The 14,482-nt window shown below is 34.4% G+C and overlaps 1 protein-coding gene across 1 annotated transcript in view; it reads left to right on the forward strand.

Moving 5' to 3' along the window:
- The window catches only part of LRPPRC (leucine rich pentatricopeptide repeat containing), a 96,060-nt gene that overhangs the window by 7,989 nt on the left and 73,589 nt on the right, over positions 1 to 14,482 (forward strand). The window contains exons 2-11 of the mRNA XM_065929360.1: positions 3,326 to 3,525; positions 4,863 to 4,985; positions 8,833 to 8,954; positions 9,060 to 9,118; positions 9,834 to 9,920; positions 10,578 to 10,704; positions 11,232 to 11,376; positions 11,693 to 11,838; positions 12,114 to 12,219; positions 12,301 to 12,408. Of these exons, the coding sequence (XP_065785432.1) occupies positions 3,326 to 3,525; positions 4,863 to 4,985; positions 8,833 to 8,954; positions 9,060 to 9,118; positions 9,834 to 9,920; positions 10,578 to 10,704; positions 11,232 to 11,376; positions 11,693 to 11,838; positions 12,114 to 12,219; positions 12,301 to 12,408 (1,223 nt within the window). The remainder of the gene's footprint in view (positions 1 to 3,325; positions 3,526 to 4,862; positions 4,986 to 8,832; positions 8,955 to 9,059; positions 9,119 to 9,833; positions 9,921 to 10,577; positions 10,705 to 11,231; positions 11,377 to 11,692; positions 11,839 to 12,113; positions 12,220 to 12,300; positions 12,409 to 14,482) is intronic.

The raw sequence follows: 14,482 nt of genomic DNA on the forward strand, positions 1-14,482 counted from the left end.
GGCTTAATAGAGGAGTCCAATGGGAGCCTATTTATAATAGTCTAATGATAATCAGTCTAATAATCTAGCCCTTGTATGTTTTTTAAATATGGTTGCTCAACTATAAAATCATTATGTTCTTGCACTAAAGGGTCAAAATCACTAGCAGCAATTATTAAAAAACAGGCAAAAAAAAAAAAAAAACCTGAGAAAAATTACTTTTTAAGTGCCAGATTTTGTCAGAAAATTTAGGGGTGGATGTTAATAGTGAGTGCTGGAATCTCTGGAGGGAACCTGAGAAGTTTAACTTAAAAAATATAAAGGAGCCATATATGACATGAGTGAAGTGATGAAATACTTTTCCTTTATGTGTTTATGTCACTGGGTCATCAGGATTTGGGGGCAGTGCATTTCAGCTTGTGCAGGTCTGATGCACAGGTTCCTGCCTTGCCATGGACCCACCTTAACCCCTGCACGTGTTCTTTCCTTTTTATTAAAACATACCTGTTCTCGGCCGCATGCGTGCCCAGTTCACAGTCATGTACGACTCTTTGCAACCCCATGATGGACTGCCAGGCTTCTCTGTCCATGGAATTTTCCAGGCAGGAATACTGGAGTGGGTTGCCATTTCCTCCTCCAGGGATCTTCCCAGCCCAGGGATCGAACCCTTGTCTCTTGCATCTTCTACATTGCATGCAGGTTCTTTACCACTGCACCACCTGGAAGCCCTAGCTACAAAATTCTTTTTCTTTTAGGGTGTGTTCAAGTGAATTTAAAAATAAATTGTGACTTAAGTAAAAAAAGGTAGAAAATGCAGTCCTGTGAGGAAACACTGGAGAATCCTTTTGAAGAATGAAGGATCCTTCGGTTTAAATATGTAGCCCTTCTCCCCAGTTTATTTTATAGTAGAGTCATATTTTGACTTAACTAAATAAAGCCAAACACACTTACATGTGAAAGAGATTTGACAGCATTAAAGATTTGTGAGAAAAAAATTAGAATGTTCGGTCTGCTGTGCTGGTTTATTAGCATCTCTGTTTTCTGCCTGGATTTTGTTTGTTCGTTCGATGTCACATGTTAAAACTGCATTTTGAGTAGAGGTTTTATTTTTATGCTCCTCCACAGTTTATCAGATTTGGGTTGTGTAAAAAAACATCGACACTACACTTCACTACAATTTTTAAAAACTATTTATTTTTATTTATTTGACTGTTCCAGGTCTTAGTTGCAGCACTCTGGGTCTTTAGTTGTGGCATGTGGGATCTAGTTCCCCGACCAGGGATTGAACCCAGGCCACCTGCATGGGGAGCGCAGAGTCTTAGCCACTGAACCACCAGGGAAATCCCCAATTTTTTAAATATTTATTTTTATTTATTTATTTGGCTACTTAGGGCACACAGACAGGGTCTTCGATCTTAGTTGCAGCATGTGGGGTCTAGCTCCTGACCAGGGAATGAACCCACGTTCCCTGCTTTGGGAACACAGAGTCTTAGCCACTGAACCACCAAGAAAGTCCCTTCACTGTGATTTTGAAATCTCTTTTACTTAGCTTTCATTGATGAGCAGTATTTTATACTCACCTGAACTTGACACATTGTTCTGGGTGATTTAAAATATTTTGTGTTTACCTGACTAACATGGGGATAGGTTATTAATAACTGATCTCGTAGATAAAACAGCCAGATAAAACTTTTGAAAGTAAGGGATAAATATATGTAGCAATATGTAGCAGTGTATCTTCTGTGGTTCATAGGTAAAAATCTAGTATTTAATTAATTCAGTTCATTTAATTAACTTTAGTTAGCCATCTACAAGTGCTGATCATTAGATTTCCTAATTGAACAAGATGACATTGTTTTTAGATAGTATTCTGATTTTTTCCGTTGTTTTCCAGTCTGCTGTTTTACATTGGTGGAATCATTGATGGCCAGAGTGGTTGTATTTTGTCCTAGGTGCCAGTGGTAGAATTTCTACTCGGGTATCAATTATTGCCTCTGTGTTTTGCATAAACTTGTGAAACTACTGGTGTTACTTTCTTTAATGTAACATTATGTAATTAATCATTAAGTTTTGTGATTGGTTTTTCAGGTTAATAGCATAAGAAGTCAACAGTTCTATTTTTAAACGCACGAGTATGTATTTACTTTGGTAATTGACTGTTCAGTTCAGTTGCTCAGTTGTGTCTGACTCTTGCAACCCCATGGACTGCAGCACGCTAGGCTTCCCTGTCCGTCACCAACTCTCAGAGCTTGCTCAAACTCACGTCCATTGATCTGATGATGCCATCCAGCCATCTCATCCTCTAATCGACTGTGGTTAAAAAAAAAAAATGACATGTTAAAAAAATGTGATTGTCATTGTAAGGGCTTTCTTGAATTAATAAGTAGTGTTTTTACATTATTACTTGGTTAATATATACTTAGTGTGTATTCTTTAGTTATACTTACTGGTACTTCTGAAAAATCTAAGATATTTGGGGGTAAATGTGTAAATCTCTGCAAATTAGATGATTTTATGTGAGATTTGAATGTATAGAAAGTTAAAGATATATGACAGGGCTTCCTTCACACATAAGGATTATTTCTGTTTCATGTTTGTAAATCAGGTACAGCCTGTATTTCTACAGTGTGAAATACCTCTGATTTCATGTTTTGGAGCATTTGGCCTGCATGTTAGACTTGCTTTATTAAAATGAATGGTTTAAGGGTTGTTTGCTTTTTGTAAACACATAACGCTAGTCTGACCTTAATTTATTAACTTTTTTTTTTTTTCTTAAATGTTTCAGATTTATTTAGAAGGATGGGGAATGCTTTTGTCATTAATGATCCTTTAAAAAACTACATACTTTTAACTTGGAAATGGGTCTTCTTAATAATTCATAATCTACACCTAGAAAGTGTTTGAAGAGTGCTTTAGAATTCTTCAGAATTTTAGGTATATTTTAGATCTCTTGTTCATTTGTAGAGGTAAGAAGAGCTTTGTAGCATCAACTTCATTTTTCTTCATTAACTTGGTTTTGGATAAGGGAGATTTAAAAACACTTAAAACATACCATATTATTGTCTTAGTTTGAGATGATTCCATGTGAGAGGTTGTCAAGAGACATTGTCAGACAGTTACTCAAGAGGTTACTTTGCATACAATTTATGTGCTTGTGATTTTATTTAAAGCAAAGGTCAAAACTTTCTTCCCTACCAATTTATACTTCTGGACATTTTTGCTATTATGCTATGAATTTAGGTATTTAGTAACTAATAAAAAAGCTTTGTATAAGTTTTACTCACAAAGATGACCTATGTGGATAGTAGTTGACATAGTTTATTACTAATTGTGTTTCATTTTGTAGAGGTCTACTGAGCCAAGCCAGGCTACATTCCATTGCTGCTGAAAAAAAGAATTATCTTCAGGAGGAGCCCACCTCTTCACATAGAAGGAATGCCAACCAATTTGATTGGGCTTTAATGAGGCTAGATAATTCTGTCCGAAGAACTGGCCGCATCCCTAAGACTCTTCTACAAAAAGTCTTTGATAACACCTGTCATTCAGGTATTTCAAGATTTTCTGTTCAGAAAGTTGACTTAAATTCTGGTTTGATGGTAAGCTCATTACAGAGCACATTATTTGGTACTTTAAATTTTGTCATTTCTGTTTTTGATTTTATGTTATGGTTGTGATTTTTTTTGTTTTTCCAACTCAACAGAGCAAAGTTTTGAGTGAAACGTTTTGTTTTGCATGTTTATTTCAAAATCAAATAAAAATTGTCTTTTCCCACAGTTTATAAAAGAATCACTTTCAGTGGTAAATTTTCTTGGAAGATACTAGTTTTTATCTCCTCTTGCATAGTGTCTGCTTTCCCTAAGATGGTCACATATGAAAATTTCCAGAAAGACTGACAATCATTATTTCACTTTCATTTTCACTTAGCTGTTAACATTTGAGTCACTTATGCAACTTTGATAATCTGATAGAAACTTAGAGGCCTTCAACTCCTCCCCCCCACCCATACCCCCCCAAAAAAATCCCTGGCCACACAGGCTCACACAAAATCCCACATGCAAGCCACACATACAATTTTGTGTATAGTTTGAGACCGTTCACTAGCTTCCCAAAGCTCATCCATGATTTCAGTCACATTAAGAAGCTGTAGAATCTAATGATGAGGAATACCAAAGAAGTATCAGTAATAACTAGCATTTAGAGACAGTTTTTATCATTTTCTGCCTTTGATTTATTGAGTTACATGGCTATCACAGCAGTCAATTTTAGAACATTTCTATCACCCCCAAAAGAAACCTCCACACCCCTAAACATCAGCCCTCAAACCTGCATCCCTTCCAGCCCTAGACAACCGCTAGTGTACTTTCTTAAAGGTTTGCTTATTCTGGATACTTTATATAAACAGAATCTTGGCAATAAGTGGTTTATTTTTGTTTTGAAGTCAGCTTTCAGGGACATGTGGCTTAAGGGAGAAGAAGGTTAGTGTTTGTAACCGGCTTGTAAGCCTAAATTGAATATTCATGGATTTTAATTGGGCTGCTTTGTACTATTTGCATAAGATACTGAGAACCATAGCCTTTCAGTTGCAAGAAGTAGGGCATATAAGTTGGCTCCTTTGTATTCATGTACTCTGTAGTCTTGCAGATTGTATAGATCTCTAACCTTAGCTTCCCTAAGAAAGCAGACCAATTTTTAAAACTTTTACTAACATTTTAAATGAAGCCTGATAATTGGGCTGGATTTTTCTGGTTTATTAGGACCCTTTTAGTATTATCTTCAGTGAGGCAGGAAATTTTTAAGTATTTACAGGTTCCAGTTTAGGTTTTGATGTTTGTCTGTATGATTGGGTACTAGGCTAAACACCAACCATTAACCTGTTTCCATAGGTAGCCCAGGTGGTAACCAGGCCTTGCTTCTGCTGCGCAGCTGCGGGTCTCTCTTGCCTGAACTGAAGCTCTCTGAGAGAACAGAATTTGCTCATAAGATATGGGATGAACTTCAGAAATTGGGTATGATTGTTTGAATATATGATGTGTATGCTGCTAAGTCCCACTCTGTGTGACCCCACAGACGGCAGTCCACCAGGCTCCCCCGTCCCTGGGATTCTCCAGGCAGGAACACTGGAATGGGTTGCCACTTCCTTCTCCAATGCAGGAAAGTGAAAAGGTGAAAGTGAAGTCGCTCGGTCGTGTCTGACTCTCAGCGACCCCATGGACTGCAGCCCACCAGGCTCTTCCGTCCATGGGATTTTCCAGGCAAGAGTACTGGAGTGGGGTGCCAGTGCCTTGTCCGATGATGTGTATAAAGGGTGTGGATTTTTTTTCTTGTAGTAAAAAAGAATTTCTTTGCATAAATGCTGTCGTTCAGTTTTATGGAGGGGTTTACTTGATTCATATTTTTTTTTGTGATATGACTTATTTGGTGAGTTACAGTGACATCTAGGGGCATTAAGAATAAAGTAATTTTTCATAACAAGTAATACTTTACAGGTAAGTTAAAAAGAACAAAACAGAAAGACATTTGGTCTGTCCCAAGTTACAAATGCACATACTGTTTGACCAAGTAGTTCTGCTTGTTAAAATTTATTGACATATCAAGCATTTCAGTGTTTTAGTATGTTTTTTTTTAAAAATGTCTTTTGAGGTATACTTGATTTACAAATTATTTTAACTTCAGGTATACAACATAGACCATTTGTTAGAATTTAGATAGATATACTCACATGTGCAAAAGGATATTCTTCATTGTAGCTTGTTTGCAATGGTAAGAAACTGGAACCAACTCTAATGTCCCTCACTAGGGGCATTGGTTAAATAAATTAGAGTGTCCATAAAATGGAATATGGTGCAACCATTAAAAAAAAAATGGAGTTCTTCATATACTAATGTGGGGTGTTCTCCAAAATATAGTTAAAAATTAAGATGCAGAACAGGGTGTATAGTTGGCTACCATTCTGAAGAAAAATGTTTATATGTGTCTGTGCATATAATAAAATGTTTTTGGAAGGGTAATATACACTAGCTATAATTTTTACTCTACTTTTTTCTTTTAAAATTAAACTATAGTTGATTACTCTGGCTTCCCAGGTGGCTCAGTGGTAAAGAATCCGCCTGCCAAGGTAGGAGACCTGGATTCGATCCCTGGGTGGGGATGATCCCCTGGAGGAGGAAATGGCAAATATCCAGTATTCTTGCCTGGGAATTCCAATATCTTTTTATACTTTTTCAATTTGGGACTGTGAACATAGTACCTATTCAAAAAACAGTGTAAGAGATGATTTGATAAAATTCAGTGTTCATTCCTGATTTAAGAAAATCTTCACAAACTCTATATGTCTATATGTTAGTCACATAATTTAAAGACGCATGTAGAACCAGGAGAAGTATTTGTGAGAATGGGTTATATTCTAAAACGGAAAAGAGCCCTTACACAGTAGTCACAACATTTAATACCTCAATAGAAAGACATGTGGTATTTTCTAATTTAACTTTTCACAAATACCTTTCCTCTACACTATATATCCTTTGTGAGAGTAAAATTCATAGCATCTTTTTCTCTTTGCCAGTAGACCAGTGCTTTGAACTTACTACACTTGTTAAATAGTTATTGAATTAATATTGTTAGAAGCCTGGTAGGTGCATCTGTGACTTGTTCGCAGACTTTTAAAGCTGTTACGAGATTTTTTTTTTTTTTGCCTTGTCACACAGCATGTGGCATCTTAGTTCCTTGACCAGGGATAGGGCCTATGCCTGTTACCTTGAAGTGCGGCATGTTAATCACTGCATCACCAGGGAAGTCCCAAGCTATTAGAGACTTTTTTAGCTTAGATGACATGTCCAAAGTTGCGAAATGAGCTGTGAAAGAGCTGAGACTGGAACTGAGTTTTCCAGACTAAAGGGGATTCTGGAGAAAACACTGGAAATGGTAGACTCTCATTTCAGTGTGGCCACATGTTAAATTTTTTAAAACAATTGCTTCTGGTGTATTCTTGGCCCCATTTTGTTAATATATGTCTCCTTAAGTTTTTTTGTTCAAATTGTTTCGTCTCTTTTGGAGTGTTCTTTGTTTCTTACTCTTGAAAGCAGTCCATTTTTCAAGCTGTAATTTAAATCCCTCCAATCTAGAGTTTTACTTGCAGTCCCAATTTGTGTCTCATCGGTTGCCTGCATTAGAGTTGTCAGTTTGTCTTTTTAATATTAATAGATATTCTTCTCTTGGCGGCTGATGATCTCATATTTGAATCTTCGTCATGAACCTTCCAGTGTTTTGTATATGTTGGGTACTAAAGTAGTAATAATTGAAGTTGTAGAAAATGTTTAAGCAAATTTAACTTCAAAAAAAATTAAATTCTCCTTCATTAAATAGTGAGACTTGAACATGGTTCAATTTTGAAAGGCTTGGTAAAGTTTATAGTGAAAGGCTTGGACTGATGTTCCCCAGACACCCAGGTCCACTTTGTCAGCCAGTTAAATCTTAACTTAAAAAAAATTATCTAAGATAATAAACACATTTTGGAAAAGGACAGATGTAATTTTTTTTAATAAAACTATTTTCTTACAAAGGCTACTAAATTAATTTATTTGAAACTGCAAAAAATTTCTATTACTAGAGCTCTGATTTAGAGACAAAGGTAGGAATAAAAACCACTCTGCACAAAAAAGCACAAACATGTTTTTAAGTATTAATATTCGGGCAGGTCCACATTTAATAGAATTACATTGTCTTGATGAAGGGGACTATATAATGACGTCTTCAAGTCTCTACGTTTTTCTTGAACAGTAGAATGCCAAGCTAATAAACATAACTGCACATAAAAGCCCTGTGAGATGACAGAAAAGTGTCAGGCCTTTACTGTGGGCAAGCACAAGGTAATACATGGAGAAGAAAATAATTGTCCAGATTACACCAATGGATGAGTGAGTGCTAATCTAACAAGAAACCTGGCTTCTATCTAAAATAGTAATGTTTTAGAATATTCTTTTGAGTTTGAACAAAGTAAGTTGATGATAATTTGTAAAATTATTACATAATGAGATAGAACAAGAACTTGATATTGTAACGTTAAAAGTAATGGACAGTACAGCCAGAGCCATGAGATATATTAAAGGTATATGGGTATATGGTAAGATACATAAGGACAAGCTGTTTTATAGCTTTTTATTATTAAAGTAGGATGCTTTAAGATGATGTCCCTAAACTTGGAGTTTTTAATGTAAATTTTAGATAAAGACTTTCTCAATTCACTCTATGAAACATACAGTATTTATTTATTTTTTAAAAATTCTGTTTGAGAAATGACCCATGAAATTAACTAGACATAATAGTAAATATCGGGATAACATTTTTAATGAAATTCACAGAAATATTTTTGTCATCTGCAGAACTATGTTATTGTGGCAGAAATAAAGAAATGAAACCTAGTAAAGTTATGTTAACTTTTGACCATAAAATCTTCCTGATAAACCACAGTAGATGTCACTTACCTGGATTTTGAGCAGTATTCTCAGCTTTTCCAACATACTAGAGGAAATATTTTTTTCTAGAGGAATATTAGAGGAAAATGCACACTAGAGGAAGCAATTTCTGACCAGAAGAGAATACTGTGCTTTATAAGTAAGAGACCTTTTAATACTTGAACAGATGGTTGCATGTAACTGTCCATTAATTAAGTAGTTACTCTTGTATACTTGGTTTGCTCTGTTCTGACAGGATTTCTACATGGATGGGTCTAAATATGGGGTAAAATTCTGAACTGATCATTTTACCCTTTTTGTTACATTTAAGTGCACATATTTTAGTTGTGATAAAGGGTATAACTTTACTCTTCTAAAAATTTTATATAAATTTCACTTGTAGGTACTGTGTATGATGTAAGTCACTATAATGCTTTGCTTAAAGTCTACCTTCAAAATGAGCATAAATTTTCACCAACGGACTTCTTGGCAAAAATGGAAAAAGCAAACATTCAACCAAATCGAGTAAGTAGTTGCTATTACAGGTGTGTTTATTGGTCATGGCAACTTTTGTTTATAACCAAGAAAAAAAATTATTAAAAAGTATTTACTGGCCCATTTCTTTGACAGGTGACATACCAAAGGTTGATTGCTGCTTATTGTAATATGGGAGACATTGAAGGTGCCAGGTATGTAGTTTTATAAATGTATGTTTAAGCAAACAAATACATAAGTCTTATAGACCTAGAATATAGTCACTTTTTTTTTTTTAACCTTTTATAGTCACTTTAAAAAAATAATTTTTTTACTTAGTAAGAAAATTATTTCAGAAGGATTTTATCCCAGCAAATTTAGTCATATGACTTAGATAAAATATTAAATTGTGTAAAAGGGGAAAAATAAGTGAAAATTACTGTTTTAATTAAAAGTATGATTTACTGGAGCAGAAGTTTAAAATCGTTGGGTTAAAAGTTGGTTTTACTTTTTTTGTTCATTAAATTGCTGTTTCCAAAAACAAATGTTGCTAACCATTTACACTATATTCATTTATAAAACTGGTAATAGTCTCTTTATTTCACAAATGTTATATATAAAATTAGTTGTGACATTGTTCATGTGTAGTTTATTCCTACTTTTGGATGGAGGGTTTAGGAAGCAAGGAGTAAATTGAAATGTACAATCTCATTTTTAATGAAATGAATCTTGTTAAACTTTATGCTTTTTGAGGGTTAATTAGTAGTACAGAAGAAACAATCAGATTTTTAAAATTTACCCTCTATCTTTAACAAGTGTACTTGAAAACTATTAATACGACTTCAGGGAGTGGGATTTTTGTGTGCACATATTGTAAAGAGTGTTTTTAATGTATTTCCAAGAAGTATTTTTATTTCTCTTTTGTTGCAGCACGATTCTTGGATTTATGAAAACTAAGGATCTTCCAGTCACAGAGGCAGTATTCAGTGCTCTTGTCACAGGGCATGCAAGATCTGGGTAATGCTCAGTCTAGGGTTTTACTCTCAAGTGAGGTTTAATTTATAGGAAGCTATTGTAGAAAATTCTTATGTTTTACACTCAAAAAACTCTTCAGAGTCTATGTGGTAGAATATGCACATCTTAATATAAGTTATTCTTAAATTATCTATTTCATTAAATTTTTCTTTGAAAGTTTTCAGTTGTAAAAACTGAACTTGAACCAAAGTAACTGACTTTGTAAAGTGTATTAACTGCTTTGCTAGTGCCCTAGAAAATATTTGTATTTTTGAAGAGTATTTTACTAAATGTTATTCTTTACTAAAAAGATAAATTTGAGTCACAACATACCGTGGAAGAGGTCATATTATTTAATGTCTGTAATTATTGTATAATTTGGTTTCTCTTTTGGAAAAGTTACCTATAAAAATTTGAGATGTTTAGGATCTTTATTATTTTGGAAACCTATTACTAGTTTAATATGTATTTTTAATACATGTTAATACATACACATTTTTTATGTATATATCTAATATGTATTTTTCCTTTTCTGATGTTATGATTGTAAATGTACTTAAGAATTTTTAATAAGCAGAGGTAATATATTCTAGATTAAATGATAATGACATTTGGCAGTATTATAGTAATCTGTTTTATTTTCCATGAATTAATGTACAGAGATATGGAGAATGCAGAAAATATTCTCACAGTAATGAAAGAGGCTGGAATTGAGCCTGGTCCAGACACATACCTGGCACTATTGAATGCATATGCCGAGAAGGGTGATATTGACCATGTTAAACAGGTGTGACTTACATAAATAAACATACTTTTAAATCATTTGTATAAACTCTTGTATTTTGCATGACATGGAAAAGTGTAGTATATATCTGTTTTTAATGATATCTCTTATGGACAGTCTTGAAGGAGAATTCTCATATAGTTCAGCACTTTGCTGCGGATGTAACAATTAGTGCTGAAACAGAATGTTATCTGTTTTACAAAAGAAGTCTTAAACCTTTAGATGGGGTCTGTCCTCAGTCTCTCAGTCGTTTCTGACTCTTTGTAACCCCATGGACTGTCGCTTCATAGGCTCCTCTGTCCATGGGATTTTCCAGGCAAGAATACTAGAGCAAGTTGCCATTTCCTACTCCAGGGATCTTCCCGACCCAGGGATTGAACCCTTGTCTCTTTGAATCTCCTGCATTGGCAGGCAGGTTCTTTACCACTGCACCATATATATAAATTTTTTAAATCTTGGTATTGTATTTAGATTTAATTTAAAAAAATTTGCCTCTCACTTGTTCTTTTAATTTCTGGACCTTTTTTTAGACCCTGGAGAAAGTGGAGAAGTCTGATCTTTATCTTATGGATCGTGATTTATTGCAAATTATCTTGAGCTTCAGTAAAGCTGGGTATCCTCAATATGTCCCAGAAATTTTGGAAAAAATTACATATGAAAGAAGATATATTCCAGGTAGTTTTAAAATTTTTATTTTCATAATTTTTCTAAAAATAAGAATTACTATTTTTACATGATGGAATGGACATTCTCTAGCAATAGGGTGTTGTGGTAGATGAACATAGGATTCTTTTAAAGCTTTAATAAACTGAAAAAATTGAGTTAATGAATACATGGGAATATATTGATTTGGGAGTATTTATTATTTAGGCAGATAAATCCTTTTTGGTATTTGTAGTTCATAAGTTTGTCTTTCATGTTGATATCAATGGGAAATCAGTAACAGATTTGTTTAAATCAGTAACAAAAGATGTCTTTGTTTTCTTTCCAGATACAATGAACCTCATTTTGCTTTTAGTCACTGAAAAATTGGAAGATACAGCATTGCAGATTTTATTAGCATGTCCTATATCAAGGGAAGGCAGTCTGAATGACTTCGGCAGTTTCTTTTTACGACATTGTGTGACTATGGATACGGTATTCAAATAGTTCATTTTTACTTTGTAGACAGTGTAATTGGCAGTGAAATAAGATTGTTTAAAATAGAAGAACATATTATGAGACTAGATCAACTATTCATATAAATATTAAGAAAGCTTTGTTTTTGTGTTGGAAGAGTATTGGGCAGAAAGAGGATGAGGGGTTCACATTTTTTAAATTTTTTTGGTCTCAAAAGCAGTAGAACATTTGCAGAAGGTCAAATGGTAGGATATTTGCAGATTCAGCTGATGTGTGGTGCCTTTCTTTTCTAGCCTGCAGAGAAGCTTAAAGACTACTGTAAGAAGTTAAAGGAAGCCCAGCTGCACACGTCGCCTTTGCAGTTCACACTGCAGTGTGCTTTAGTGGCTCAAAAATTAGGTACTATATTTTCATAATTAGAACTCACATAAGTAAGTTTTGCTGTGGTAACTTTGATATATCTTATGATATCTCTTTCAGATTTGGCAAAAGTTCTGATGAAGGCTTTGAAGGAAGAAGGTTTTCCTATCAGAACTCATTATTTTTGGCCGTTGCTAGTTGGACATCAGAAGGAGAAAAATGTTCAAGGTTTGGTTTTACCTTTTATAGATAGAGTGGTTCAGATATCCAGTTTAACAGTTTCTGTACACATTTAATTGAATTATTTGAGGAAACATACTTACTAAACCTTATGAGGAAATAGAATGGGTGTAAGTCATGATAAAGTATTAGGTAAAAGCTTAAAAGACAAACATAATGGATTTCTTTCATCTTAATTTCATTTCTTATTTCATCTCTGATCTTGGTATTCAGACTTGTGATTATGGCTTTAAATAGTTGATCATTTTTAAGTTCTTCAAAAAACTCTTTAGTCCTTGATTTTACATACATATAGTGTTTGAAATTAGTTTATCTAGCCTTATTAAAATCAAAGTTATATACCGTATAACCAGACCATTTTCTTTCTGGACCAGTCTATTTGTCCTTTACTGAGCTGTTAGAATAATAGGATAGGCAGGAAAACTTTTATTGCAAAATAAGTGCTCATGGCCTGACAGCGTACTGATTGAAGGACAGAAATGTTCAGTCTTTCAGGTTCTTAAGTACGTTTAAGCATTTAGCATACTTTTCCCTGTACACATGGGATGTCTATAGGATATGAATAAGAATTGAACAAATATTAAATTTTAGAGTACAGTATCTAATTCCTTGGTTTGCATTATTGGTAATTCAGAAAGAGTAGTCTCATAAAAAGATGCTTTTAACAGAAGTACTTCCCCCTTGGGGAAACAAAAAATGGTCTTTTTCATTTTATCTTGCTGTATAATGTGCTTTAGAATGAGATGCAGGGTTGTTAGTATGACACTGGGTGACAAACAAAATGCACAAACAACAAAAAAGTGCTTTTAGCAGACTTTCATATTGCAATTTTGTTTTAAATATATAGCTGTCTTCTGGTTTAAAAGAAATAGTGAAACAAGTATTCCCTAATTGTTTCTGGCTCTAAAAGTATCTAAATCCTTTTTAGAAAAATCTTTGGGAAAACAGTATGCTAGTTGATTAACTCTTTGCGTATCCTCCAGTTCTGAAAGCTCCAAGAGCTTTAACCTAGTATTTTTGAACCACAGAAAATCTACATCACTCCATGAAAATCCTTGAGCATATTAGTATTGTCCACTGTACACAGTTATGAAAATACTTTGAGTACTCCTGCTGAAACCTTTGTTCATCAGGTCAATATTCCTTTCCTCAGCCTATCACAGTATCTAGACTTAAATTGTTTACTACATTTTACTACTTAGTAAACCTGACAGAATTCAGATAATTTCTTTTCATAGTTGTGTCTCAGACTAGCAGAAAAGTGGACTCTTCTCTCCAGGCCCTCTTTTCTTAGACTCTCAGGATCAAAGGTACCTTTCTGTAAGCTGACATTATATTAATGAAGGAACTGGGAGCCCGGAGAGATTCAGTGACTGGTCTTAGGTTCTACCTGTGGTTGTCAGTAGTACTTGGGTTGGAACACAGTTTCTGTCCTCCTGTTTTAAATACTCATTGTTAATACCTTAACAACTCTGTATTTAAACATTGGTAAATATATTGTATTTGTTTTCTAAAAATTCTTAGTTATTGGTTAAAAATTAGGTATTGATTTTTGAATTAAGGACATTTTTAAAAAGGGGTACCAAGTTATTTTAATCAATGAAGATTTTTAACTGGAAAAATAGGAAAACTCAGGAAGTTAGCCTGAGAGTACAAGAGATTGTCAGCCGGTTTATAGTTTTTAAAAACTTATTTCTCCCTTGCAGGTAGTCCTGTAACAGGGAAATGACTGTATATATTTTATATAGTTTCGTTCAATTCAGTCGCTCAGTCGTGTCCAACTCTTTGCGACCCCATGGACTGGAGCATGCCAGGCTTCTCTGTCCATCACCAACTCCTGGATCTTGCTCAAACTCATGTCCATCGAGTCGGTGATGCCATCCAACCATCTCATCCTCTGTTGTCCCATTCTCCTCCTGCCCTCAATCTTTCCCAACATGGGGGTCTTTCCAGTGAGTCAGTTCTTTGCATCAGGTGGCCAAAGTATTGGAGCTTTAGTTCTTCCAATGAATATTTAGGACTGATTTCTTTTAGGATTGACTAGTTTGATCTCCTTGCAGTC

The sequence above is a fragment of the Muntiacus reevesi genome, chromosome 3 (assembly GCF_963930625.1).
Source record: "Muntiacus reevesi chromosome 3, mMunRee1.1, whole genome shotgun sequence".
Lineage (NCBI taxonomy): Eukaryota > Metazoa > Chordata > Mammalia > Artiodactyla > Cervidae > Muntiacus > Muntiacus reevesi.